The 27,697-nt window shown below is 36.7% G+C and overlaps 1 protein-coding gene and 1 long non-coding RNA gene across 9 annotated transcripts; one reads left to right on the top strand and one right to left on the bottom strand.

The window, feature by feature from the left end:
- Nucleotides 1-26: 26 nt before the first annotated feature.
- Nucleotides 27-9,578, bottom strand: caprin1a (cell cycle associated protein 1a). Of its 8 annotated transcripts, none has more exons than XM_032561029.1 (17): nucleotides 9,400-9,578; nucleotides 7,552-7,686; nucleotides 7,112-7,174; nucleotides 6,929-7,015; nucleotides 6,418-6,659; nucleotides 5,432-5,514; nucleotides 5,044-5,202; nucleotides 4,905-4,960; nucleotides 4,685-4,768; nucleotides 4,022-4,180; nucleotides 2,247-2,355; nucleotides 2,103-2,164; nucleotides 1,705-1,836; nucleotides 1,263-1,422; nucleotides 914-1,033; nucleotides 714-823; nucleotides 27-622 (listed from the first exon to the last, which is right to left on the bottom strand). In XM_032561029.1, exons 2-17 carry the CDS (start codon nucleotides 7,684-7,686, stop codon nucleotides 536-538), a joined length of 1,848 nt encoding a protein of 615 aa, XP_032416920.1. In that variant the 5' UTR covers nucleotides 9,400-9,578; the 3' UTR covers nucleotides 27-535. The 8 variants fall into 8 exon arrangements, with proteins under 8 accessions (XP_032416920.1, XP_032416918.1, XP_032416919.1 ...); XM_032561027.1 differs by having other exon boundaries at nucleotides 914-1,102; nucleotides 4,905-4,957; nucleotides 9,400-9,577; XM_032561028.1 differs by having other exon boundaries at nucleotides 914-1,102; nucleotides 4,908-4,957; nucleotides 9,400-9,576.
- LOC116718805 (uncharacterized) lies at nucleotides 8,931-26,267 on the top strand. Its single transcript, XR_004338998.1, has 3 exons — nucleotides 8,931-8,943; nucleotides 9,740-9,745; nucleotides 25,928-26,267. It is a non-coding gene; the product is annotated as an uncharacterized LOC116718805 (long non-coding RNA).
- Nucleotides 26,268-27,697: the final 1,430 nt, after the last annotated feature.

The following is a 27,697-nucleotide window of genomic DNA, read 5'->3' on the forward strand; positions in this document are numbered from 1 at the left end:
GTTAAAAATACTTAATACTAAGCACAGCTTTATAGGATACAGCTTTATTGAAACAGTCTTAACCAATAACATCAGTGTACAAATGGGTTACGGCGCAACAGAACAGTGGGTTAAAAAAAGGGGAAAAAAAAAATGCTTATGAAAATTATTGGATCAAAAGGGAGAAGCGTCGACAGTATGGTACAAGAAAACCATTCCCATGAACTCAGATCGACAGTGGCAGGGTAATTTTTTGCATTTACTTTGTAAAAAAAATAAATTAATGAACTCTTTCAAGTTTACAGGAACATCTATTTGTAGTTTTACATGACACAGACTCTCTGAGAGTCCTACATGTGGTGAACTTGAGCATGTTGAGTAAGAACATTTAGAGGATCTAAATGTCAGCAGGCTGATTAATAAGTAGGGAGGGAGTTAAAAACCTGAAATGAAATTAACCATCAGAACTTAAATGTTAGAAAAGTGAGCTTGGGCAAACACATTCAAAAATCCTGAATGTTTTAACGTGGCGCAACAGGACGGTTCTTTTGATCCTTTAGGATCGCATTGCTTGAGCGTTGGCCCGGGACAGGCCTCTTGATCCTTGGGCAGTTCCCCGCTTGTAGCCTTGCTGATATCCCTCCTGGAAGGATGAACGTAGGTAAACAGAAGTTAGCCAGCTCATGCGACAGAAAAACACTGATTAGGTTTTTGGAAGTGAAGTCATGTCTTACACGCTGGTAGCTGCTGTTGGAATAGTCCCGAGATGTGTTAAATTGGGTTTGGCCATAACCACTGCTGGAAGGAGCGTTTGAAAATGGAGCACGGTATCCTTCATAACCACCTGATTACAGAAGTCAATGTGATCAGATGCAATGAGTGCTGTAATTAAAACCACAATTGTTCCAACTCTGACACAGTTTGACTGTGGTACCTCTAAATCCATTTGAGGAGCCCCGGTATCCATTCATAATGCCACGGGTGTTTCTGGGTCCACCCCTGGGTGCACCTCTGCTGCTGTAAAAAGACTGGCTGGACGGCCCGAACCCTGACCCTGCAGAGGGATCATCATGACTTACTGTTGATGGCATGACCTGATCTTGAGGCTGGACTCCACCAACAACTGATAAAAGAGAGTTAAGAACATCTCAGAAGTCTGTAATGCACTAATAGATGGGTCACTAAAGCAGGCTAGCTTACATACTTTAAAACATCAAAGCTACCTTCTCCATCTTATGATTGCTGCAGTAAAAGGCTCTTTAATGTACTGGGTGCTCTCTCACCTGACTGTAATCTTTCCTGTGGCATTTCCGGCTGCTCTACAGTGTTCTCTGACTGGCTGGTAAAGCCCTGGCCATAGCCACCAGGAAATTGGCTGGATTGCTTCAGTGCATCTGCTTGGCCGTCAGTGGGTGGAGGTACAGGTGCATTCATATTAAATACCTGAAATGACAATATAAAAATCTCAAATCTATTCGCTTACATACACACGGCATAATTCTCGCTGAAGATCTGTGAATCCAGAAAGGGTTAAAACAGTTTCCTGTCAGGATGTCACACGATAATTAAGCATTTGGTTTTGTTTTAGGAAATGAAGCTTGTTTACTGGCCTGAAATGTTCTTCACTGGCCCTGACTACACCTTAAATTGGACACAATCCAACGTTTTCAGTAGAATTTATTGAAGTCCAAACGCATTTGCTGCTTAAATGAACCCAAAGCATACCGCTTGCACTGACTGGAAAGGTGCTGCGTTCACATTGATGCCTCCGGAGTGGATATGTTTGGAGACAGGTGGGAAGGCGGTAGACAGGGAACATGGGGCAGAAGACTGTTCAGATGACAGAGACATAGAGGTCTGGGAAGGCAGGGAGGAGGAAATTTGAAAGGCAAGGAAACAAGGAATATGAAAAAGGTCAGCGGATGAGATGGGAGCTGCGATCATTACACTAGAAGCTTCCAGCTATTTCCATACAATATTCAAATGACTCTGTACAACACAGCTGATAAGAAATACCATCTTCGTCATCCCTAAAATATATCTCAATACTTACTGACTGATGCTTTCAGGCAACTAAAAACAACTAAGTGTTTAACCTTCACCTGGACTTTTCCTGCACTTACTTGGGAGGATTCCTGTGGTCCAGATACAGTACTTGTCTGAGGAAGTCTGGGTTCTGAGTGGACTACAAAAGAGGAAATAAAAAGGGTACATTCTTAAAAACTATCCATAACCCAGTGTGTTATTACACCTTTAGGATCACTCACTTGAAGGGCCACCCATCTGCTGCAGGTCAACCGTCTGCAGAGCTTTCATTGGCTGGGCAGACACGATGGCTGGGTCCAGAGCCTGGCCGTCAAACTCTAACATGGAGTCCTGACAATGCAAACATGCTTTAATCAGACTTAGAGCTACAACAATACAGTTTATATCATCACCATCATAATTTAAGGTTCCGACCCACGCAATTTACATTAGCAAGACATTCTCTGAGTTTTTAAGGCTCATATTTTGGAGAAGCCAGTGATCCCCAACCTTTTTATCACCGTGGACCGTTCAAGACTTGGCAATTTTACAGCGGCCCCGGTGGGGAGTGGGGTGAACCGTCGAATAAGGCTTCTGCATGTTGGTGTTCCTGCTAAAGCCCTTTTATTTTTGCCCCGATTTTCCCTTTACGACAATCATACAACGTCCTGCAGTGTGTGGTGTGTTATGTAAAACGTCTGGACCGCTTCAATCTAAAATCGGGGATATTCAACATGTTGGATTTTCTTGGTCCGACTATCGCAGCCTGTGGGGTTTTCCCTGACTGGGAGCGAGAACGCAACCTGTTGAATGTGACAGATAGCCAATCAGAAAGCGCGGTGACATAAGCATGGAGGGGAATCCCAAGCAGCTGACATGGCGCAGCAGAGAGTCCGATGGACATCAGAGATGATATGCGGAAAGTAATCATGTGCTGAATACACATGAATGTTTATTCAGTTAAAAATGTTAACTACGAAAAAACATAACTCACCTCCAAATCATAGTGCAGCAAATAGAAATCGGCCGACAATTCTAAAATTGTGCCATGTGAACCAGACCTAAAACTTACAAGTTCTACTCCTCGACCACTGCCCTAGCGCTCTCTGACCCTGGTTGCTATGGTAACGTATACATATCCTTTCGAAACACAGATACACAACAAAAACGAACGTTTTACTTTGGTGAAAATTTTAACTCCCGATAAGACTAATGGGAGCCCTGAGTTTGTTTCTCTGCAAAGAGACGGTCCCATCTGGGAGACAATGATTCCCGAAGTGTTGCTTATGCTCAGGGTGCTTGGTCTCTACGTGGCAAAGCAGTTTGAAGCTTCATTGCCTCATTAGCGAACCGGTTGTCGCACGTCATGCAGAGCGGGCTCGGAATGTGGGAGTCAGCTACCGGTATAAGTCCTTTCTCCTGTCTCTTCTCTGGGCCTTTTTTCCTTCGCAAAGAAACTTTCCAAAGACATCTGAACTGTGTCTTACTCATTTTGCTGCTTGTGGGCTCAATGTTGGTGCGCAAGACGTAACTGAGAGGATCCGTTTAAAGGATTTTCAAAATAGAAGATCCTCCAGACACAAATAATACATAAAACAGAAATATTTAATTATTTCTTGCACGGCCCGGTATCAATTGGTCCATGGACCGGTACTGGTTAGCGGCTCGGGGGTTGGGGACGACTGTTCTAAGCTATGCCAGAGTTTAAGCAGACATTCTGCTATTTTATAAGACTGTACAGTTTTCTGAAGAAAGCTGCATGAAATTTTAAATAAGGTTGTAATCCGGAGCCAATTCTGCCAGAAATAACTTTTTTCCCCTTTACCCCTGATTCTACTATTCAATTTACCCAATTTTACAGCTGGTAAAATTTTGAAATAATTATCTGTTTATAAACGTGTTGACACTGGAAGCAGAAATACTAATTTTTAATGCAGTACCTTGAAGTATTTCGCAACATTATTCAGACCGAGAGGAGTCCTGACATCTGCAGAAAGCTGTGTGAGATTGTTCTAACCTGCATGAAGTTGTAAGTTCCTTGCATTTGGGCCATGAGATCTTGCACCGCCTGCTTTCTGACCACAGGGTCAGTGGTAGGAGAGGGAGCAGCTTGGTTCACAGCCATGGTGGGCTCAGAAGCCAGCTGTGCAGGCGGGTGGTGCTGGAGGGAATTCATCTATCAACAGAAACAGGGATATTAAAGAATACAAGATCAGTTAAGTACACTACTTAAGTACCCTCAAGCATTGTGTGTGGGAATGATTGTCGGGGCTTGGATCCTTAGTCTCAGCTAATGCTACATGTTAAAAAAACATTAATGCTTGAGGATACGTGGGGAAGGTGGTTCCTCCCATTTAGAAGATGACTGAGCAGCAGTGATAGGGACATGGATGAGAATGTTTTTGAAGGCGGACCTTGAGTGAAACCCTGATAATGGCAACTTCATGATAAACCAGATTGGGAACTGGGAACCAGACCAACATCACTGTCTGACCTCACAAATGATGTCTTAGAAAAAAAAGTGAAATACTGCTATAAACTCAATCTTAAACCTTATTAAGTTGATTCCTTGAAGACTAAAGCCTATATATTAAGAATGGGATATGACTTAAGTTCAACCATCTCAGTACGTTTGACAATACAGAGTATTTGGTGCCACTGATGAGTGCAGTGAGGATACCTGAGCCTCCACACTCCACTCCTCCACTTGGTCTTTGTCAGTGTTACTGTATGTAGTTTCTGGAACAAACTGTCTGTTAAAAAACTGAAACAAAGGACGACTATTTAATTTAAACGTATAATAAATATTTATATATATATATATATATATATATATATATATATACACATTAATAACCAATGATCCACAGCTTTTAATGCACTGCATAATAAAGCCTGACAACCTCTGTGGTTTCCACTTGGACAGGCTCTGTGTAGTTTTCATTATTTGGTCCTTCTGGAAAGAAACACATTTGAAGAGTTACTACACCCAAGTAAATACACACTAATAATTTAATAAGCAAATTAGTAAGTATTTACCAGGTTCAGGTAGCTGCTCCCCGGTAACCGTTGTTTCATCCACAACAGCCTGCTCTTCTGGTTTCTCTTCTGTCTCACAAGCTCCGTTCTGTTTAGATTCTGCTCTGTCAAAGTAACCACTAACCAGTAGTTTGTCCAGAGTCTCCCTCAGTGACTTGTCTGGAACAAAGATGAGAGGGATTGATTTTAGTGATAAAGTTCTTTATTCATTGTGAAGTGACATACATGTCAAACACAATCTGACTGACAAAATTATTTTTCACTGAGTTCTCAACACTAGACTGGGTTACTGCTTTAAGAAATAAAGCCAGTGGAGTGGCCAAATGTTTGTGCTGTAAATGTACAATAACTTACGATATTTGTTTCAACACTTTAAAAACCTACTTACATGTGGTTCCCGCCACAGACTTGTCTCGACCCTCAAGGAGAGACCACAAGTGCTGTGAGGCCTCTTCATACTGGTCAGTCAATCTGGAAATAATGATTCAGGGTGAAGTGAAGGATATTTGACATTTCATTTTAAAATTATGAAAAGATGAGCAACACAGATAAGAAAAATATCTGCATATAGAGGCACCTCAAAGAATAAGAGTATCTTCAAAAATGTAAGTATTTCATTATGTCAGCTGAAGGTCGCATTTTAAAGATACATTATATACATAGTGGCACATTTAAATTGTTTATTTCCGTTCATTTTAATGATTACATCGAATGAAATCCCCAAACTCGGCTTCTTGGAAAATACAAGCATTACTGACCAATAAAAAAATTAATTTCTTACAACAAAATAGGATTTTACGTCGATCATCAGGAATCAATCCATGCATATTAATCCAAAGTCGAGTGGAAAGAAAAGTAGCAAAAAAAGATGAACAAGAAAGTTTTGAGAAGCAAAGGGAATTGAAGAGTTTTAGGAGATGTGATGTATGAGCTTCAAGAGCCATTACACATAGAAAACATTTCCTGGTTCCCTCCAATAATGATTATGTTGATGATAAGCATTGTGGAGATTGTGATTTTATTTTTCTAGCAGAACTTGGCACCTGCCAGCAGTATCAATACCTGTGTAAAAACCTATATCATCACTGTATTTGACTGGCCAACAAACTCTCCTGATGTAAACTCCTAGCAGCATAGACGAGCTAAAGGGCAGCATTAAAGGATTGGATTTCTATTAACTGCAAGTCATAATCATCAAAATGGCCTGAAATAAACTTTCAAAATATATCAATTAGCGTCTAATGAATCTGCATACTCTTGTTTTAATGTTTCTTCTTCAATAACAAAAATAAGTTAACTTTCTAATAATATTCTGGTTTCTGAAACACACTTGCACAACCTAATGAAGAAAATTATTTATCAACATTCACATACCTGATATCACAGTTCCTGTCAGGACCCACCAGTTTATAAAACTCATCAAAAGATGCAAGGTCAGCATCTGTGAGTAGAGGGGAACCAGAGGAATCTGGTCTTTTAAGGTCCTGTCGCACGCCGTCCTCCCCTAGCTGGTCCAACAAATACTGAAGCTCCAAAACCGTCTTCAACCGCTGCTGTTCCATTTCCTCCCGCTGAAGCTGCTCTCGCCGTGCAGATTTTTTCACTGCCTTTTGGACCTAAACATACACAGAGGCGTTTTGGTGCATTTTATGTTACAAGAAAATTGTAAAAGGAGAAAATTTCCACTACGGCTGGTATAGAGGCCATCACGCAGAAAGTTTGAACCAAGAGCAGACATTCTTTTCTCTCTTCACGGTTTAATAAATTAGTAGTTTTATGAAACAGCTTCTTAATGTTACCTTGGAGATGTCTGATAGCATCAAACTCCTTTAAAATAAACAATTATTGAGGTTTGGTCAAACTTTCCAGAAAAGGTCTGACTAACCTCTTGGCCCAAAGCCAGGAAGCTCTTCTGCAGTTCTCGAGCAAATTCAAGGTTATTGATGATCTCTTGATACTTCGACAAGGCTTCCTTTGGAAACATCGAGGAAACAAAATTCAAAATTGTTACATTGCTTGCATTAATACAATGCTGCATATGAAGTCAGCTGCCAGTTTCCCATCTCACCAGCTGATCCTGATTCAGTCTTTCTCCCTTATTCTTTCTGGCCTGATAGTCATCCAGTTTGGACTGAAAAAAAATCATTAAATAAAAATGTCAAAATAAAATCCAAAACATGGATTCAAAAGTGTAGATAGAAGAACTGGTCTTCTTCATTTAAAAATATTTCATTGTTTGCATTTTTTTTAGTTATATAAAATAGCATTGTGTTTTTTTTTGCCATAAAAACAACTTTAGATAAATACAGTTTACAACATTCTTTCTGAAATTTAATCATAAAAATATTCATCCACTTAATGATCTCAAGCAGTAACTTGTGACATCTAGTGAAACACACCCACGGACAAACCCCAACACACACACACACACACGCACACACCGACAAAAATCAGTGCCAAAACAGAGAAAGATTCAAAAACCTCAATGTAAACATTTTGCTCATGTACCTTTTTCTTTTCCATATTCCGGACCTTTTTGTCGATAACACCAAGAAACTGCTTCATGGTGTCAGAATGACTTCCATTTCCCAAGTCTGGAATGGCACACTGGACAGCATTGTTGCCAACCGCTGCTGAAGGCATCTTAAGGGAAAAATTAAACCGAAAAAGAAAATTGGGGCGGGTGTTATATAATGTCTCTACTGCTGTATTATGTATGGCTTTTAATGTCTCCATAATATGAATGACTTAGACTTATAGTTCTCAAAACATTGATCAACCATTTAATGAATAAGAGCAATTGTGTTAAAATGCAGTTGTCAGTGTTATGATGTCACTGTACCAATATTGCATACATCTTCAAGAAGATTAAAGTACTTTTAGAAAACATTTTTGTTGGAAGTTAATTAGCATTTGAATTTTTCCTAATGCAGCTACTGTTGTCTGAAACGATTTCCATGTGGCTCCATGTTTCCAGAATAACACCAGAGATTTTTTGTACGAATGTAGACGTCAGAATTATCAGCTCTCACCAACTGACAGTTTTTTTACCGGTTGCTGTTTAGAAGATATTAAATAATAATGTTAACATTTTCTATCCTGCTAATGAACAGTCTTTGAAGATGCACAATATAAATCAACCAGATTGTTTGTTAGTTACTGAGTTCAAGCACCCATAATGCAGAAATCAACTAATTTGTTACATGAGGACATGCTTAATTAGGCTAAGAAAGGTCTAGGTTTATAAAAATGTGGGATCATATTTTTATATTAATTTCAAAGACGGACATAAGTTACCTCAGAATCTGGTTTTTAAATGTTGTAGCTGATTTATTTTATCCTACATAAATGATCTTGGTATAATTGAAACTGTATTTTATTTTGCCTTTAAATAAAAATGTTTTGATATGCACCAACGTTAAAATAAAATACATAACCGCTGTAATGTATAGTATGTGTGCAGCTTTCTGTAAGGGTGAAATGTGGTTCGTATCTGTAGACTTTATTTCCTTAGGAAGACACTGCAGACTGATGTTAGCTCAACCTGCTGCAGGGTTGACTGACACTCGAGGAGAATTACTGAGTAATTTTCCAAACAGATTAGTATAATTTAATGTTCATAGCAATTATTAATGTCTAAAGATAATCTGGAATAATGGGGGGCTTTTATTTCTTATGTTCTTATTTTGTCTAATCTGAAAAAAAGAACATTTTACCTCGACCTAAACCCATCTATAGTATGCCCTACGCGAGGAAAGCAGCAGTTAAAGCCGTTATTCTCAGAATGCTACCGCGATCTTTTTCTCAAATCTGGTTCTATAATAGCGCATGAAAATAGAAAAAAAAAAAAAACAACACCGAGCAACAAAATTAAAATGTAGGCCTGCGATTTAAAGTTGTGTTCTTCAACTTAACTTGTAAACATTTTACAGACAGATCCAAGCAGCGTCTGATTAGGATGTTACACATTCTACGTCCACAGTTTTAATTTGAAAATGCGGACTTTCTGGTTCTGAGACAACGTCGTCTAAATCAGTTTAACCTAGCTTCGACCACGGTCCCATTGTTAGCCTATACTAGCATGTTCCTTAACGATTTGCAGGCAAAGCCCGAAGCCCAGCTAATGTCACTTAAAACTGCCTTTTACACGAATTATAAAGTATTTGAGTGGTTCTTGTGAAGGTAATTGTTGCCCCATGACGTTAAGTTTTACCCATGAAAACAAAGACCCTGTCGGGACGCAGCGACCCACTCGGATTTTTTTTTGCAGCCGTCTCGAGTAAAGCATGACAAAAGACTTATTTCTCGAAATTCAGATGAAATAGCTATTTGATATAAATAGCAACCATTCCTTACCTTTATTCTCTTTGTCTTCAAAGAGATTTTTCTTTGCCGGGGTTTACGTTAACAGCGAAACGATCAGTACAGTCCGTGTCTTTTTTTTTTTTTTTTTTTTTTTTTTTTTACTTTAAGTGGAGCTTTTCTAGAAGGATGCTCAGGCTCAAACCGGCTGACGCTAGCTAGCTCCTAAGCTAACAAGGACCCCTGTGCTAACGTTATCTTCCTCTGATGAGGAACAACACAAGACAAAAATACGCTACTGCCCCCTATAGATAATACGTAGAATTGCTTCTAAAGTGAAGATAAATTCCTGTCAATGTATATTTGAAGTCTGCTTAAATTTTTGGATTAAAAGAAATTTGTAAGAGAACCAAAAAAGAAAATTTATATTGAGAGTTCAGATTTTCTTTAAATCTAATAGTATGATATTAACTTAATCTTTAAAGCTTGTCTTCTATCTGAGGTATTTTAAGACTATGTCCAAAATTCAACAGCATAAATGTATTTGCACACCCTGATCATTGCAATATTAAAAAATCTGATCAAATACCGTGGCAAATGCATCCCTGATCGATCTAATAAAAGTATTCAAGGTTTCTAAGTAACATATGTTTTTGGAACGCATGAATATTTTGATGTAACATAAAGTAGTGAAAAAACCTAAAAGTAGTAAACCTACTGTTGTAGGTTTGTGTATATATATATATATATATATATACACTGCTCAAAAAAAATATAAAGGGAACACTTAAACAGGTGTTTAACACTTAAAGTGTTCCCTTTATTTTATATATATATATATATATATATATATATATATATATATATATATATATATATATATATATACAGTACAGACCAAAAGTTTGGACACACCTTTTAATTCAATGAGTTTCCTTTATTTTCATGACTATTGACATTGTAGATTCACACTGAAGGCATCAAAACTATGAATAACACATGTGGAAATATGCACTAAACAAAAAAGTGTAAAACAACTGAAAATACTCCTTATATTCTAGTTTCTTCAAAGTAGCAACCTTTTGCTGTGATTACTGCTTTGCACACACTCTGCATTTTCTTGATGAGCTTCAAGAGGTCGTCACCTGAAATGGTTTTCACTTCATAGGTGTGCCCTGTCAGGTTAATAAGTGGGATTTCTTGCCTTACAAATCGTCATGAAAATAAAGAAAACCCATTGAATTAGAAAGGTGTGTCCAAACTTTTGGTCTGTACTGTATATATATCCTGGCTTAAAGAGAAAGTCATGATTTACAAAGTGAGAATTTTACCCCAGCTGCTTCAGCTGTTTTTATATTTCTATGCTTATTTACACATGAACAAACCTGCTTTTACACTGTTGATTTATGTTTCATTTTAGAGAACATGCTTTTAGATTTGCTCAGGAGCTCTAGCATGTTTGTAAAACTCTACCTTAAATTTGAAAGACATGCATGCTCTTTGTTTTGATTCAAATGTTAGATTATATAATTATATATCTATACATGGAGGCAGTGGGTTAACATGTATGTTGTCATTCATAAAGAAACAAACTAAATAAAGACAGAAAGAACAAACTGTGCTCTGGTCCTAGATCTGAATTACTTCACTGAGAAGAACGCCGGCTGAAATTTGACCACCATTGAAAAAACAAAACAAAGATACTGTGAACTGGTGAATGAAGGTAATATCGAGAACCACACAGTGGCAATTACAAAGGTTGGACAGCAGAGGGCGCATGTGTCTTGGATAACTGGGGGAATTTCAACTTCAAATTTGATGAAAATCTTGAACAAGATCCTGCAAACAACTTTTGCGACGTTCTTCTGTTTGTTTTTGTTTTTTCTCTGTTGTGCGGGAATAGCAAAAGACAAACTGGGGAAAAGAAATAGGTCTTACTAAAACCACTCAAACATGGGTCTGAATAGCAGATTAGTTATTTTAAAATATATGATCAATGACCTTACCAATTAAATCTAAACCTAATTAAATTAATGTTTCTTTGTTCAAATTACTATGAAATGTTAAGTAATAAAATGTATAGAGATCTGTTCAGGTCAGTCTTTGAGTTGTAGGAAACAAATGAGGTTTCCAAAAATTTAAACACTTCTAAAAAATAACAGCCCATTATGGCATGACTACCTTAGAGATTTCAACCAAATATTCTCACAGCATGATTTTCTCCCTTCTCTCCCTGTCCTGTCTAAGTCTTTCTAAAACCATCGAGGTAAGGACAAACGGATCCTTGGCTTCTGTGTCTGATGTGGGCTGCTGAGTAATGGCCGTACATCCTTCAGTGTGCCTCTCCTGCTCCACATCTGACTGGATTAAATCTGTGTAGAGGATTTATTGGCTGAAAAACCACCGGAGCCCCACAAACACTTTGGCCCCACACCACTTGTAGTGCAATCCAGGCAAGCCCATGGATTTATCTGCAGTACTTCTGGCTCCTCCGGGTCTTTTTTCCACACTCCCTTTTCAGTTGGTTTTTAAAGAGGTTTAAAAGAAAACAACAAATTTTTTATTTTTCCACACAGCTTTTCTTCCCTTAGTTGTTCAGCATGAATAATTCATGACCCACATGTGTTAGAGACAGACAGCAAGCATCTTCACTTAATTGCAACTATTATCGTCACTGAAGCAGGAGAATTTGTATTCTCCATCATGCAACAGTGATTAACTTGGGCTTGAATTTGGAGTGTGGTTCAGAGGTAAATGTTGCACCAAAGGCCCAGCTCTAAGATCATGCCAGTGGATGCATATGGCAAAGCCGCAGAGGAAAACACTCAATTTTTTTGCAAATCTTCTTCTATGAGATGTCGTGGCTTAGAATGTTGTCTTTTTAAAGCTTAAAGCAGTAACTCAAAAGGCAGGAGGAGAAAAATCCTTTTGTCTCCTCCTGAACCGTCATCGTTCAGATGTAAATAGATATCAACATGCTACTATTCTTTAGGTTATTTTGGTTATTGGGCATACTTCAAAAATTGAAAGGTATTTGCATTCAAAAAATATACTGTAGATCTTTAAGTGCTTGGAAATTTTAACATTTTTAAAAAGCATCAAAAATTTAAAAATTTCCATCAAAGAATCATTCATTTTGTCTCAGAACCAAACATACCCAGACCTGTTTAATGTGGAAAGCATTAATGCACACATCTAAGAACATGTGACTCATTCAGGTGCTCATCAGGTGACATAGATTAAGGTGCTCCTTTGTCCTGCAAACATTCCAGTTTTCCAACATAAGGAACTATGCATCAGTGTATATGTCCTTTTCTGCATATGATATCCCTTCAGATAAATAAACAGAAATATACACATTATAAATGTAAATTTATGTTAGCATTCAGGAAGCGACCATATGCTGGTCGTTTAGTACTAATCTAAGACAAGTGCAAAGACATTTACTGATGTTAGATATTCACAAAAGTCTGTTTGTTTCCAGTTTGTCTGTGAAATGCAAAAAGTGTCTCTGTGTGCAGCCACACATGTTCCAGGTTTCCTCTTCTTTGCAAACTTAGGTTTCCATTCAGGCCTCATTTTGCACCCGAAAGTCACACATGAGTTATTTAATTAATTTTATTTCATATCTAAAAAATTCAACTTGCAATTTTTGCAGCTGTTGGGTAAACTGAAACAATTAAAAAAATGATGGGGCATCCTTCAGCTTAGCAAATGTGCTTTAGTCTTTTTAAAATTTGGCTAAATTAATGTTGATAAAACCTAATAATAGTTTAAAGGTCAGCTTGATAATTTATAATGATTAGTCAGTTTTAAGGTAGAAATGATCAGCATGATGCAATCATTGCATGGAACTTGAAAAAGCAACACTTAATTTCTCCAACCTGCACATAAATATTCTGTTCTTTAATTTCACCTCATTCTATGTATTACATATATATCTTTAAAGTTGTGCGAAAAATTGCTGTGTTATTTTAATGAATATCAACACACACCTGCCGCAAGAAGTGCATGTTCTCTGATGTTTCCTATTTTGGAGAGAAATGGACCTCAGTGTCTTAATAATACTCCAGAATAAAGGAAGTAATGGAAAAACTAAGATTAATAAACAAAAAAAGTTTTTTTTACAAGACTACATTAATTTGCACCTCCAAATTTTGATGTAAACTAGTCTTAGTAGGTTTTTATACATCTTAACATGCTGCATATTTAACTACCTAACTTGCAGTCACCTCATCCCTTCTGAGAAGTGCCCGATCTATCAAATCCAGGTTCTTATTCAAGAAAGTATTTGAAACCCTCCATTAAATATCCAGACCCATATTTCACTGAAATTGCGATACTTCTCCTTTAATTATGTACTAATTGCAGTTAGTAAATAATTAAAGAACCACAGTGTAAAAGGAGAAGAACTATAATTTCAGTCTCCATTTTGTATTGCATGTGAAGTTCTAGGAAATCAATCACATGGGGTTGGTGTGCTGTGACAAACGCTGATCTTATCCACCGCCATACAACCCAAGCAGACCTGACATTTGTGTCCTACAGAGTCTGGCCCAGAGGGTGTCTTTGGGAGCAAGCGCCGGGTTAAAACACCAGCTGAGGATTCTCTCAGAAACTAACTTTGGAATAACATCTGTCAGTCACAGACAAAGTTTGCGTAGCTCCACAGTTCCAGATGCTTAATCAGCAGAGATACTCAGAAAGTCCCTGATTAACACTTTAAACAGGAGCAGTGAAGGCATTTTTCTTTTTTCTTGGACCGAGCTGACACCTACCAGCGAATGCTAAAGTCTAATGATGTATTTCACACTTTGCATTCGGTTTTATCCTTTTTAACTTGTTCGACAGAGCAAAGGAACGTTTAGAACATACTGACACGTAAGTAAATAGACAAGTAGAAACAATAGTTGTACCAGATTTCACTGTTCTTTACTACTAGAAAAAAGTTGAGGTAATCTGACAGACACGGATTTATTTTTTTTCTGCAAAAACTCAACCCCTCAGTCCACTTTGGTGTTTGTTGTTTACTCTTTGTTGATACTGAGATAAACATCTAAATCTAAACTCTGTGACCACGAACCACAGTGTAGGTCTGTTTATCTAAAAGTTAGAAAAGAATCCTGGACTTGGAATTTAGGGTGAAATATTTCTGAAAAACAAACAAAACAAAAGGTCACATTTCATCGAAGTGAGGGGAAACTGGAAACACATTTGGATTCAGCCCGACCGTGAAGATGGTGTCAGATGCCACCTGTGAATGACCACACAAATTGTCTGATGTTGTTGAATGTTTTGCAAAATTTGGTTGGTTTTAAACCAGTTTTGTAAATGTAATAAAATCCTTCATTCTGATATTATCCAAATGAAAGTTAAATCTTCAAAGAAACTGATCTCTGCATCTTTTCAGCATTTGTAAAGCATGAAAGGGAATTGGCATGAGCAGAACTCGTGCCGAAAAGGCCCCAAAAACAAACTTGAAAGTAGTCTGATTTTCTAAATAGAAATATAATATGCAAGCTTCATGTGCCAACTCAGAGCTTAAACAAACAAGCGCAGACCTGGACAATGACAAAGACATGACTATTTTAAGTGAGTACGCCTTACTCATATATGCATGAAGGTTTCCGATAAGTGCTCAAAGTACATCAAGACACACACAGGCGGTCCACTTCTGGTTTGGATCCTCCACAGAACTCTCTGTCATGACTGCCCAGTATCCCAGAATGCCCTGTCCAAAACGAAAAAGTATCTGGACCCTGTCAGTGCTTCCCTGCAGACCATAATTACACAGAATAGCTTAATTAAATCAGCTTTGATTGCTATTTCAAGTGATGAGAATAACATGAACTTATGTATTTGTTATTCCCACCCATCTCATGTTGTGTGCAGCTCTTTGTTGCTCTGTGTCTGTGACGTCTGGAGTCGCTGACCAAGTGGGCGTTGTGGTGTTGTTAAGCCGCTGACGTGGCAGGTGCTCTGCTGATGATCTCGGATCAGGCTCTAGATTGAGCCTGAAGAGCTCTGAGAGGAAGGCAGACTTTTGACATTGTGCATCGGGCATCTGTCAGAATATATGGATTTATGCAGGGTAACCAACTTCCAAATGTATCTCATGCAAATACTCACTGGCACGCAAAGAGTGAGACTGCCTAGAGAAGAGCAGCAGGTCACCAAGAAACGAGGAAAGTATCAAGGACTGGGTCCAATCATCCACATCTTTACTGCATGTCTTTATTTTTGCTAACAGATATTGATATTTCAATGTGTGACAGAGGAAACGGCAAACACTTGACACGTTTATGGATATGTTTTTAACCTTAGTGGTATTGTTGTTGAAACACAAATCCTATTTTTCTGGTTCTTGTCCAAAATGACTTACTTAGAATAAGTGGAGAAAGAACAATGTGTAATGTTGGTCTCCAAGGAAACCCAAGACATATGATATTACTCCACAAGTGTCAAAGTATCAAATTAGTTACTGTGTTAGGGTAAATTCACAAGAGAAATAAAAAAATGATCTTGGCTGAATAACTTTAAAACAATGTTTTGAGTGAAATTCACCAAAGAATTAGTAGATTAATATCTGATAAGAAACTTTACGAATGTATTCCAAAAAGTGAACCCAAGCAGTGCTACAGATGTTTCAACACAGACATATCCATCTGGAACCACCAAATATATCATCTGGGCACATTTTGACACAATATATGCACTGGAAAACTAACTTTATTTCAATATATCATGATATAAATGTAATGAATAATCTCAATCCATTGTGGCTATTTATGCCAGCTAAATACTACTGTTTTTTCACACATTTTAAATATTCAGGAATGAAGTTTGCATCCAGCTGGAGCAGAAAAAATAGGTACAAAATTAAATCTGAACCAAACCAGCAAAAATGCATGAAATGCTTATAGCACCAGTTTACAATGTTGGTTGTGCTGATTGCTTTAAAGGGTGAAATTAGCTGAAAAAACTGAAGCGAACATGTGCTGTTCGTAAAATTGCACGGGGTTTGAATTGTGTTTTGCTTGAGTGGAAAGCACCTTCTGCATCAGACCCTCTGTATGAAGATAGTTGCGTTACTGAAAGTAAAAATAAAACAGCTGCTTGAATTCCGCAGGAAATGACATACATGAAATGTTTTTGAGCCCTAAAAACATATCCTGGAAAAAGGGGAGTAGACAGAGAGACCCAGACAGCATCTGACTGACATCTGAGGAGCAACATGCCATTATGTAGTTAGAGCAGTAGATCAAGTGTTATTTGTGCTGGTGTGACCATGCATACATTGTGAATGTGTATTCTGCAACATTAGGTGGAGAAAAACTGGTCACAAAAAAGTTGAGTGTGGCCACGTTCCATTCTTCAGTCATTAAATTAATTTCAAGTATGGGTAGATAAAAAACTAAAAAGTCTTTAAAATCTTCCTTCAAAAATCTTCCGTCATATTCACAAAATAACTTAAAATGCAAGACCACATCTTGCTCTCAGCTACATTGTAGCAAGGGACTTTTCAGTTTGCTTTAACTCTTATGTTAAAAATGTCCAAACTCTGCTTTTTGTATAGCTGAAATTGAGACATTGACCAAAGAAGCCTATGAATATAAACAGAAAAATCAACAAAAAATAATAAGAATTAGCAAATTAACAAATGTAACAATCTTTATGCTCATAAAATGTGTAAACAAATTTTTTTTAAAGAAAAAACATCTTATTTTCTTTTTTTTTTTGCTTTGATGTTGATCTTTTTTGTGTTGCACTTGTTCACTTGCAGTAACAAGTAGCTTGGCAAGATGTGGAAATCATATGAAAACAGATCACTCCTACTATTTCCACATTTATAATGTTTGGTCCAGGATGCAATCCATTGGGTTATTGAATGCGTGTATCCTTTCTTTATTGACCTTGGCTCAATACGTCATTTGTTCAGTTTGTTTTGATTTATGTCAATTTCTCTAGGCTGTTAAACTTGAAAATTGCAAGTCCAATCCACATGCTTGTCAAATGGGGTCCCTCAGGGCGCTATTGTGGGTTTAGTTCTCTTAATACACATTAATAGACAACCTTTAGTGTGTGGAGACTGATATTTTAATATATGCAAATGATACATATCATTTTTAAAGATGGTAATAACACCAAGGAATTCCTGGCATGTTGACACATGTTTCATGTTGGCATAACAGATGTTATGTACATCTGGATGCATTAAAAGCAATTGGATAGCTTGTTGAAAGAAGCAGTGCACATCTTAGTGTTGATATATTTAATTTAGTAGAATGAGTACAAGTAGTCATCCAATATAAACATCAATATCCACATGTATATATACAATATACATACAGTACAGACCAAAAGTTTGGACACACCTTCTCATTGAATTCAATGAGAAAGTGTGTCCAAACTTTTGGTCTGTACTGTATATATACTGTATATATATATATATATATACAGTGTATACAATAAGACCTTTAGTTTAAGCAATTCAGACCTTTATTTAGTCTTATACTTTAAAGAACTGTATGCATATTTATTTAGAAACATTCCTTATTGTAGTTTATATGACCACTTTATATAAGAGAAAACTTTTTTGGGGAAAAAAAGTTCTTCCTTAACTTTGGCAAAATGATAAAAAAAAAAAAAAAAATCAAATTTTTTTTGTTATATTCTTTCAGTTCACATCAATAAACATCTTTGGAGGTCAGGGGGTACTTGTGTGGTTCCCTGGGGATAGGAACAGAGCTGGTTCTGGTTTTAAACACTGTAACAGTCACAAGAGGAACAGAGAAGGGCTCAGAGAATGCTGACTCTCCTGTCAGTGAAATAAGGCCCCAGCTAAGAAGATAGCCAGCAGGGTTTGTTTCCTCCCTGTCAGTGCAGAGAGAAGACCATGAAAAGCATAAATACAGCACTTCCTCCTCCGCCTCCTCATGGTTCTCATTCTCATCAGGAGGTTCCTCCATCCTGTGAATCTCTTATAAAATGCACCAAGACAGAACACTGAGGAAAGAAATATAATGTTATAGAAAAAAATTTAATTGTTTAGTCTGAGAATAGAAACTATACAAAGAAAAATAAGCCATTTAAGTGCAAATAACGCAAAGCTGCTACCATTTGCTGTAGGGCTAAAGTATGAAAGACAAAGTAATTGTGATCTTTAAGACGCAATCAAGGGCGTCTTTCTGGTTAAAAAAAAAAAACAACCATCTTAAGCACTTGTGCTCACTGCTTGTTGTTCAAAATAAACAAAGACGGAGGCAGAGCTGGAGCAATGATTAGAGAAATCAACAAATCCCCAACAGGACATGAACACATGGGCCCCCAGGCTGGATGAGGATATTTGGAAAGGGTGAGTCAGTGTTGGGAGGATGAAGGGTGCATGTGAGGAAGGGAGGGAGGCTGAGGGCAGTCGAAGGACCAGAGGTGCGAACTCCGAGCCGACAGAGCAGCCTCTCTCAATTTAGTTTACCATATCCGTCATGGGAACATCACTTCTATTTTCTTTTCATTACAAGACCAATCTCTCCTCAATCCTTTCAAACAACAGTGGAATAACAGCTTGTTTGTTCTGTGTGGCCTCTGATCAGTGTTTGTAGCTGATATGGACGCCCGTAGGACCAATTTCTTTTTCTTTTTTCCCAGTGAGAGACCTACAACAACTATTCACATGCATGTGGAGTGCTGCCAATAAACAGTCACATTTAACAAAAATAATTAGCCAAATATTTGAATGAACAAACTGGGACAAAGAAAGAAGCTGAAACCATTTTTTTTTACCTGGTGCTTGTATAGAGCTTTAAAACAACGCCTTAAAAGTCCAAAGACAGAAAACTGACTGACATTTTTGCCCAGTTTGAAAGCACGAGCAGATGTTTGTGCTTCTAGGTTTATTTGGGAAGACAGGTGAGTAATGCATAATGCTTTGGCCTTCTCTGCCTAATTGTCTTTCCCACAAGTAGCCTGGTTCAGATCAGATCTGACAGCATGTGTGCGGCTGACATTCAGAATTACTTTCTGTGTGTACGCGTGAAGCCCTTCCAGGCCTGCTTAGAGTTTCTCCTGACGTGTTTAAGATCTGATTAACTGCGCAGATGGACCACAGTTCAAGCCGGTTGGGACTGAATGCTGACAAATCAAAAGAAGAAGTGATGATCGCTGGTGGAAAAGCGAATGTTGCCGTTGAAATATTTGGTGATGTTGCCAAAGTACCAAAAAATAAATACAATCATCTGACAAATGTGAGGATAGCTTTTAGTGTTATATCTAAACATTAGAACAAAGGGTTTGTCGGCTGAAATCATGGAAATTTGTAAAATCTCTAACAGTACATATCAAAAGATGTTTCTATAAAAGGTGAGCAACACTGTTTTTTACAAGTTATTTTTTGCTCTTATTTGTTTTTGTCCAAATCAAGCACAAAACCCAACTTTACAGTCAGGTTTGAGGGTACACCTGGTAAAGATGTGGAAAAAGCCAAAGGACATATTTTTTCCTCCCTACCAGGCCATGATGACAAAATAATACTGGATCCCCATTAGGCTCTGTTTGAACTTTGTTATTGCTGCTGTGACTGTAGTTATGAGCAGGTTTCAATCATTCACATGTTGCCTGATCTACTGAAGAGCAACTCAAATATGGCTTTCTTGAAAAATGTGTTTTCTTCTCTTGCATTTTGAAGGATGGCTAAGAGAAAATCATACTTTAGTGAGACCATCCCATGTTCACAAGATGGCATTGATAACTAATAAAACAGCAGGAAGAATAACATTACTTAAAACCATTTGATATGGAAATGATAAAATTAAAGAAACAATTATACAAGAGTAATTCCTTTCATTTATTTTACAACAGCTGTGTTGTATACTAATAATTGTGTGGTTGTGCAAAAATAAAAAAACAATAAAAATGAATAATTATTAGAAATGGATGGGACACTGTTTAGCTTGTTTGATCAATACCATTAAAATTATAGTATGATTTTTCAACATTACTTAGGAAGATGTTATGCTACTGTATAAACCAGTAGCATAACAGTAGTGTAGTCCATACAGTAGTGTGTGTTTTATTTCATTATTTTGGTTGTTTGTGTAGTACATTAAATGATCCTTTGCACATTGTGCAAATATTTGTACATATACTTATGTTTTCTACAACTTAATTATAATAATAGTCATCAATTTTATTTATCATTGGCATTTCTGTGGATGTGAAAATTTACTTTAACTGAAAAGTGATAATGTTAGTTATCAAAAACCTTTTAAAATTTTGTTCATTTTTAATTGTGTAAAGGTATAAATCAATAATATACCTAATGAGCTGCAAGTCTTTTAAGACTCTGTCAAGTCTAGTTTGAGCCATGTGACTGAAGTCCTTACATTAGATTATTATGTACCATAAAAAGGGGTTAAGCAAAGCAGACTGCCTGTCAAATCTGTAAAGATATGTCTCAATTTATGTCACAAGCTAGCTTGGTTTTTAGAAGGCACGTAATCAAAGCAATGTTTCAGGGGTATCAAATAATGGTTTTGTGCCACAATATACTCTTGAGGCTTTGTTTGCTGAAAAGCTATATTTCTCTGCCAGGAATCCTTGAGATAGCTTCCTGCCATAATAGCATGTGCGAAAAAAGAAGAACATGAGCCACTCATTTTAGAAATCACGTTAACACCAGAGTGGAACTGGAAAATGTCTGTTTTGAAACATAAATCCAGGGCTTATCTTGTGAGTGAATCAAAGGGATGTTTTGAACATTATGCTCCAATTATTATCTACAGGCCTATCCAGCTATTCTGCTAGCTCTTTTTTTTAAACAGCCAGACACTCTGAATCCTCTCTCTTCTTTTCTTCTTTGAGCTTAGCTTTTAATGTAACTGCAATCAACCACAACAAGATTTTTGAGGCCCAGCATCCATCTTTCAGAAATCCCACCAAACGTGAGCTGTAGTGGAATTCCGGAGCGCCATGCCAACCGTGAAGCCTCCCTGACTCTGTTGAGGGGCAATTTTCCTCCGGCTGAACTTCCCAAAGCTGCCTCACCTGGAACCAATCTGTAACACAATCGAAGGGTCCTAACTTGAAAGCCTGTTTCTTCCCTTTGATAGTCTCTTTTTGGTAGCCTGCACAGTGCTGGAAATAGGCCCTTTTGTAATCTGCAGATACAAAAGAGCCTAGGATTGAGACAAGCATTTACCCATCACAGTGCATTATGCAGATACGAGAGAAACAAAGCTCAGATGCTCTTTTTTCCTCTGTTCTTTGGTCTAGGATGATAGAGACATAGTACTGATGTTTAGAAACATAAACTCTTACAGTCATCTTCTACTTTCTGGTATACTTCATATTTTTACTCCTTTATATTAGATACGCTGACTTAAAATTATAGAACAAAGCATAAAGTTAAACTTTTTTCCAATGACAGATGTGAGTCAGTTACTATAACTTCTAAATTTTCCCTGATATGTTCTCTTCACTAGCATTCCTGCAGGCAAGGGCTTTTTAAATGTAAGCTGTCCATTTTGAGCCCTTGGAAAATTTTGTCCCAAGTCAACATGCTAAATACTATTTCCTGTTGTTCACCTTTACTGTTTTTGGCACAAGCTCCCTCTAGCAAAAAAAAAAAAAAAACTTCACATAAGTTTAGTTGACACAGATTGCGACTACAGAATTTACACACATTACTAACTGCAAATCAACTTTCTTAAAAAAAAACAACAACAACAAAAAAACTCCACATTAGATGCAACACAATCTACGTTTTACTTCCAGGAAAGTAAGTAAAGCAATAATTGCCTTTGTGTTCAGGCATTTGAAAAGGCCATTTTCTATCTCATACATGTGATTTTAATTGAATGATTAGCTGAAATTGAATCAGAGGCAGAGGAGCCGAGCGATGTAAAGCGTGAAATGAACAGGACGTTTTGTTCAAGGAGCTCTTGTTCTCGGCAGCCCTGAAGTTTTAAAGTCACAAACATGCATCCTTGCACAGTTTAAGTCTGCCTTTCTGTGCCAAATGAAGTCAGAACCAACCAAAGTGCAGAATTTTAAATAACTCCTGTCTTTTTTTTCTGTCCAACCTGCTTTAACTCAGGTGGGATAGCTAAGGAATGTGGTGCAGCTGAAGGCTTATTTTGGTTTACAAGCAAGACAAACCTCATGTTGCATCTACATTATCCATTAAAGGAAAAACATTGCTGCTCTATAGAGGCCTCAAAGGCCTTTGAGAGAACATTAATAAACAAACAGGCTCATGAAGACATGAAACAAAATCCTGTAAAAACATATATTACCCATCAGTTCAAACACACCATTTTCACACCATCGGCTTCAAATGTCTGGGGTGGAGGCTAATCTCCCACCAGCAAAATTACTCTAATGCATTTAATCTGATCTGAGTTTAAATGATTCAGACCAAAGCAGTTTCATTAGTAGTGTGAATCTCCAAGTAAAAGTGTAGATCTAATTAAATTGAAAATGTGAAGTGAAAATAGCTCTTCAGTGATGAGAACTGAGGTAACAACATGTTGTAAGAAGAATTGGCCAAAGTTTTGGATTCTTCTCAGGGCTTTTTTGCATTATAGGATGCTGCCCATCCTGGCCTGGTTTGTGTTCAAATTCATTTTACTCAGCTTTGAGAGTGCCATCAATACTAAAACACTCTTTAAACTGCTACTGCTCAGGTAAACTGTCATTGTAAAACAGGAGAAAATATTTTTTATCTAATTTTCAGCAAGTAGTTTCCTAATCATTTCATGATTATAGGTGATTGAAAAAGTTATAAAACAAATATCAAAACCCGGAAATAGGTCGGAAAAAATAACTAAATATGCAAAATTTTCCTTTTATTAAACTACACTCGATTAAAATGCATTTTTATTGCACTCTTCACAGATAAATTCACAAAATGCTTCACAAACAATGGGTCACTGTGTATTGACAACATTTCTGTAAATATGCCAGAGTTAGTCAAAAGGCTATTTTTCACCTGCTTTGAGCTTCTTGAATCTATTTATTTATATTTAATATAACATCTTTTTCCATCTAGAGACAGATTCCACTTGTCTGATTTGTTAAATTAATTATACACTGTAAAACATTTTCAAATGTTCCAGTACACCACATTAGCATTGGATGTTTTTTGCTTCTAGCTGATGTTAATGACAAATGACTCGTAATAGATTATCATCGTCATAATTTTATTTTATCCAAGAAGCAAAAGTTGATCCAACGTGGTGGATCTTTCATGAAAGATAAGAAAGACTTCATCACAAGTTTCCCTCAGAGTCTCTGTGAGCTCCATTCTTTGATGCTGCGCATGTTTTTGTCCTCAGGCTCTTCAGCTTCCTCATTCATCTTTTCCTTCCTCTACCCGCTAACGCTGGTCGGCCTCTCTGTCAGTCAGCGGATGCCATTTTATACTTTATAACAAATTGATTTGTCTTGCTTTATTCTGCATGCCCTCGGTTTGGTCGGATGAATTTATCCACTGAACTAAGTTTACTGTTCAGGTTTCTTTGAAGTATTTTAAAAGCAACGCGAACTGTTACCAGAAACTGTAGCTGGGCTAATACATTGATAGTAAGTAAATTAGGATATTACAATTTATTTCTGTAACTTGGTTGACCAAGTGAAACACATTGTATAGATTAATTACACATAGATTGATGTATAAAATTTAAGACGAATTTGAAAAGAATAAATAAAAGCATGTTTAATACGTGCCTAAAGGTTTTTATTTTGTGAAAAACAAACGGGCCTCTTCAGAAAGAGTATTCCATTTTATTGAATATGAATATAGACGCAAACTTTGGGACAAAAACATCAGATGTGACCGGACTCAGGATGTGGCTAGAATGCTTCAATCACCTGTTTAAAAAAAATACAAGGAAGACAAAAGATCCCTTTTCTCTCTGAACAGACCCGGGTCACAGTGATTCAATGTTCTCCTCTTTACATCTGAGATCAGTCTCCTTTGTGCTTGACTTGTGCGACCCCAGCCTCGGTAAACAACACATGCAGCTTTAATTGGAATCACTTGGTCACCCTGAAGCTGGATGAACAGAGCTTTGTTGTGGCAATTCCCACAACCTGAAATACCTCCAATGCTGGACAGCAGATTTGATATATTTATTTACAAACATATTTATTTATTTATTTGCTCATGCAGTATCAGACTGCCACCTGTTATTTTTGCTTTAATGTAATTTATATTATATTAAAGATTTCTTATATCTATCTATCTATCTATCTATCTATCTATCTATCTATCTATCTATCTATCTATCTATCTATCTATCTATCTATCTATCTATCTATCTATCTATCTATCTATCTATCTATCTATCTGATTTGTTACTCAGAAATACAGCAAACCGAGATGAAGTAGTTTTTCATTCTAATAATGATGCTTTGGATGTTTAATACCAAATGGCAATAAACATCACGTATTTGGTTCCCTGCAGAATAATGAATTTTATGAATCTTTCACTAAAGGATTTTTCAAGACATGGATCATTTCTGATACAGACAGTAACACATCTTGGCCACATGCTTGAACTGTTGCCAGATGAAGCTTTGATAAAATTATTTGGTTGAGATTGGAGGCTGGCAGAGGAATAATGCACTGAATAGTTTCATGTGAACAAGGTCTAAGTAGATAACATTATTGACTCAAAATCTGTGTTTTTATTGAAAATTTTAATCTGAAAAAAAGGGAAAAAATATTTATAAATATCTTACTATTAATTAAATGGATAAAAGTGTGCTGAAGTTTCTGTCTTTCTGTCTGTTTATGAATTTAGGAGAGCTTAACATGTTGATATATCAATTCCTTTTCAAATAAATGAAGTTTATTTATACAGATCCATTCAATAAATAAGAATATTATTGAATGGTTTATTTATTTAAGCACAACTCAGTTCACAAAATTAAACAAATCATATAGACTGATGTTTTAAAACCTTTATTTTTTTTATTAAATAATGGTTAAATAAATTAAAAACCCGCTGCATTTGAGACTAGAGTATTACATAAGACCGAGATATATGAACTTAGTAAAAAAGCATGTTTATTACTTGCATAGAGGTCTTAATTTCAAAACGCGTCTTTAATCTGACAAATTAAAATACATTGGAACACATGTTTAATTTATTTAAAAATAATAACCATAATTAGTGACTATTAATTTCAGCATAGCTCTTCAAACTTCCTTGAGTAATTGAAAAGTTGAAGAGAATGTCTCCCCAAATTAAGAGAAAAACATGACTTGTATTAAGATTCTTCTTTGAAAGGACATTCCAGGATATTAAACCAGTGACTGAGCTCTCTGTTCCCTCTTGGTAATGACCTTTGCTAAAAAGGTCAGTCTTCTTTTAGAGCTGGACAGCTCTAGTTAAAGTTTTGGAAGATAAACAATAGATAATGATACATCATCGTCATCATAGATCTTTTTATATCAAAAAGATGGGTTCAGTTGATTTTAGGCTGACGTCAAAACCCAAAAGCATGAACCACAGTCTTTACTCCCAGTCGGCTTTTAAAGTTTAGTAATTAGCTATTTCCTATGTTTATAAGTTATTAGGTTCTTTAACCCTTTCATGTATAGTGGTCACTGCAGTGGACAGCTATCTAAAAGCCATTTTCTTGTGCTTCTTGTGGATTTTTATGTTATAAATGCACACAGACCACTGAAGTGGACACGAATGCATCATAAAATACATGATCAACTACTGGCCATCAGCTGCAAATGCAAGAAATTATTTTTGTTAAATCCAATATGGCCGACAGACAAAAAAGCAAGCTGACCGACCCTGTCCCTCCTCCTACTGTAGACGACGCTTGCAGGTAAAAAAAAATATTGTGACAAAATAACCCCTAAAGAACAATACTACTGATATATTTTTCAAATAACAACTTTGGAGAAAATTTTACGGAAGAGGATTAGGGCCACCGAAAAATCCCCCAAAAAGAATTCTGACTTTAATCTCAGAATTCTGACTTTAATCTCAGAATTCTTTTTTTTTCTTTCGGTGGCCCTAATCCTCTTTCGTAAAATTACAATTGATCACCTAAAAAAAATAATAAAATAAAATAAAAATTCTTTTACAATTTTTTTTCCTACCTTTTTTTTATGCCTGAAGAAAAAAAAAATTAGGAAAAAAATTCTGACACAAAGGATTATAATTCATGAATGAAAGGGTAAAATGATGAATTATGCTGTGATTACTTAACTCTCTGCTCTCTTATGACAGTCGTATCCAAGAGGTCTCTTTTTGTGGAACTGCTTTGCTTGATATCGGTGCACAACTTTGGTCCCACTGGATTGTATGCAACCTTTTTATGTGCTGTTTAATTTAAATCATCATTAAAACAAACCTAAGTAAAGTTCTAAGTACTGCTAAAGTAGTCTTTTCATTTGACAGGACAGATGGTGAGGATACACATACGGGAACCAAATGAAGGATTTCCTGAGGCAGCTGTCAGCAGAGGCAAAGTTTTTGAACTGACGTTTTTATGACAAAACATGCTCTGCATAAGTATTTTCAGATACCAACTTCAAACCCTTACTGATAAGAACTGAGTACCCTTATTAAAACCCTATCCTTCATATCCTTTCCAAATGATTTTACTGGTATTAAATCTTAAAGTACAGTGTTGTCTCTGTAACACCAAAATTAATCCATGCGTATTCTAGAAAGCTACATTCACCTGTCAGAACAGTAAGATTTTTTATTTTTTTTTACATGAAACTCCACTCTGTTATGTCAAAAAATTAATGACAGAAGTTTGCATACACTTGTTGTGGACATGAATATCACATTCATTTTAAGCTTTAAGATTCATAAACAAAAACTGAGTGTAGAAGCTGGGACTCAATTATACATACAAGCTCAAACATATGCACACCCCCACTGATGTCTTGTTAAATGTTTTCCAATAGGTTTCACCTTTTTAAGAAACCACATGCTTTTTGGTTCATAGGGATCACACCGTATGGAGAAAATGGTCAGGGAATAAAAAGGTTTAGCTACAGTATGACAAATGCTTATTTTAAAATGTCATTTCTTTTGTGTTGTTTTGAGTAAACATATTTACATATTGAAATTCACATCAGATGTCTGAGGCAACATTAGCAACCCCATCTGGCCACCAACAAAGTTAGAGTAAGTATTGAACACACATGCTGAAATCTATTAAATGTTTAGTAGAAAAGGTGTTTTGATAATGACGGCTTCAAAATGTCTCCTGTATGGAGAAACAAGTCTCTTACGTTGCACAGTTGTGATTTTGGGGGCAAGAGTACTTTCGAAATACTGACAGCCTTTGCTCCACCTTCTCATTTGCTTTAAAT

Source organism: Xiphophorus hellerii, chromosome 4 (genome assembly GCF_003331165.1).
Source record: "Xiphophorus hellerii strain 12219 chromosome 4, Xiphophorus_hellerii-4.1, whole genome shotgun sequence".
NCBI classification, from domain to species: Eukaryota; Metazoa; Chordata; class Actinopteri; order Cyprinodontiformes; family Poeciliidae; genus Xiphophorus; species Xiphophorus hellerii.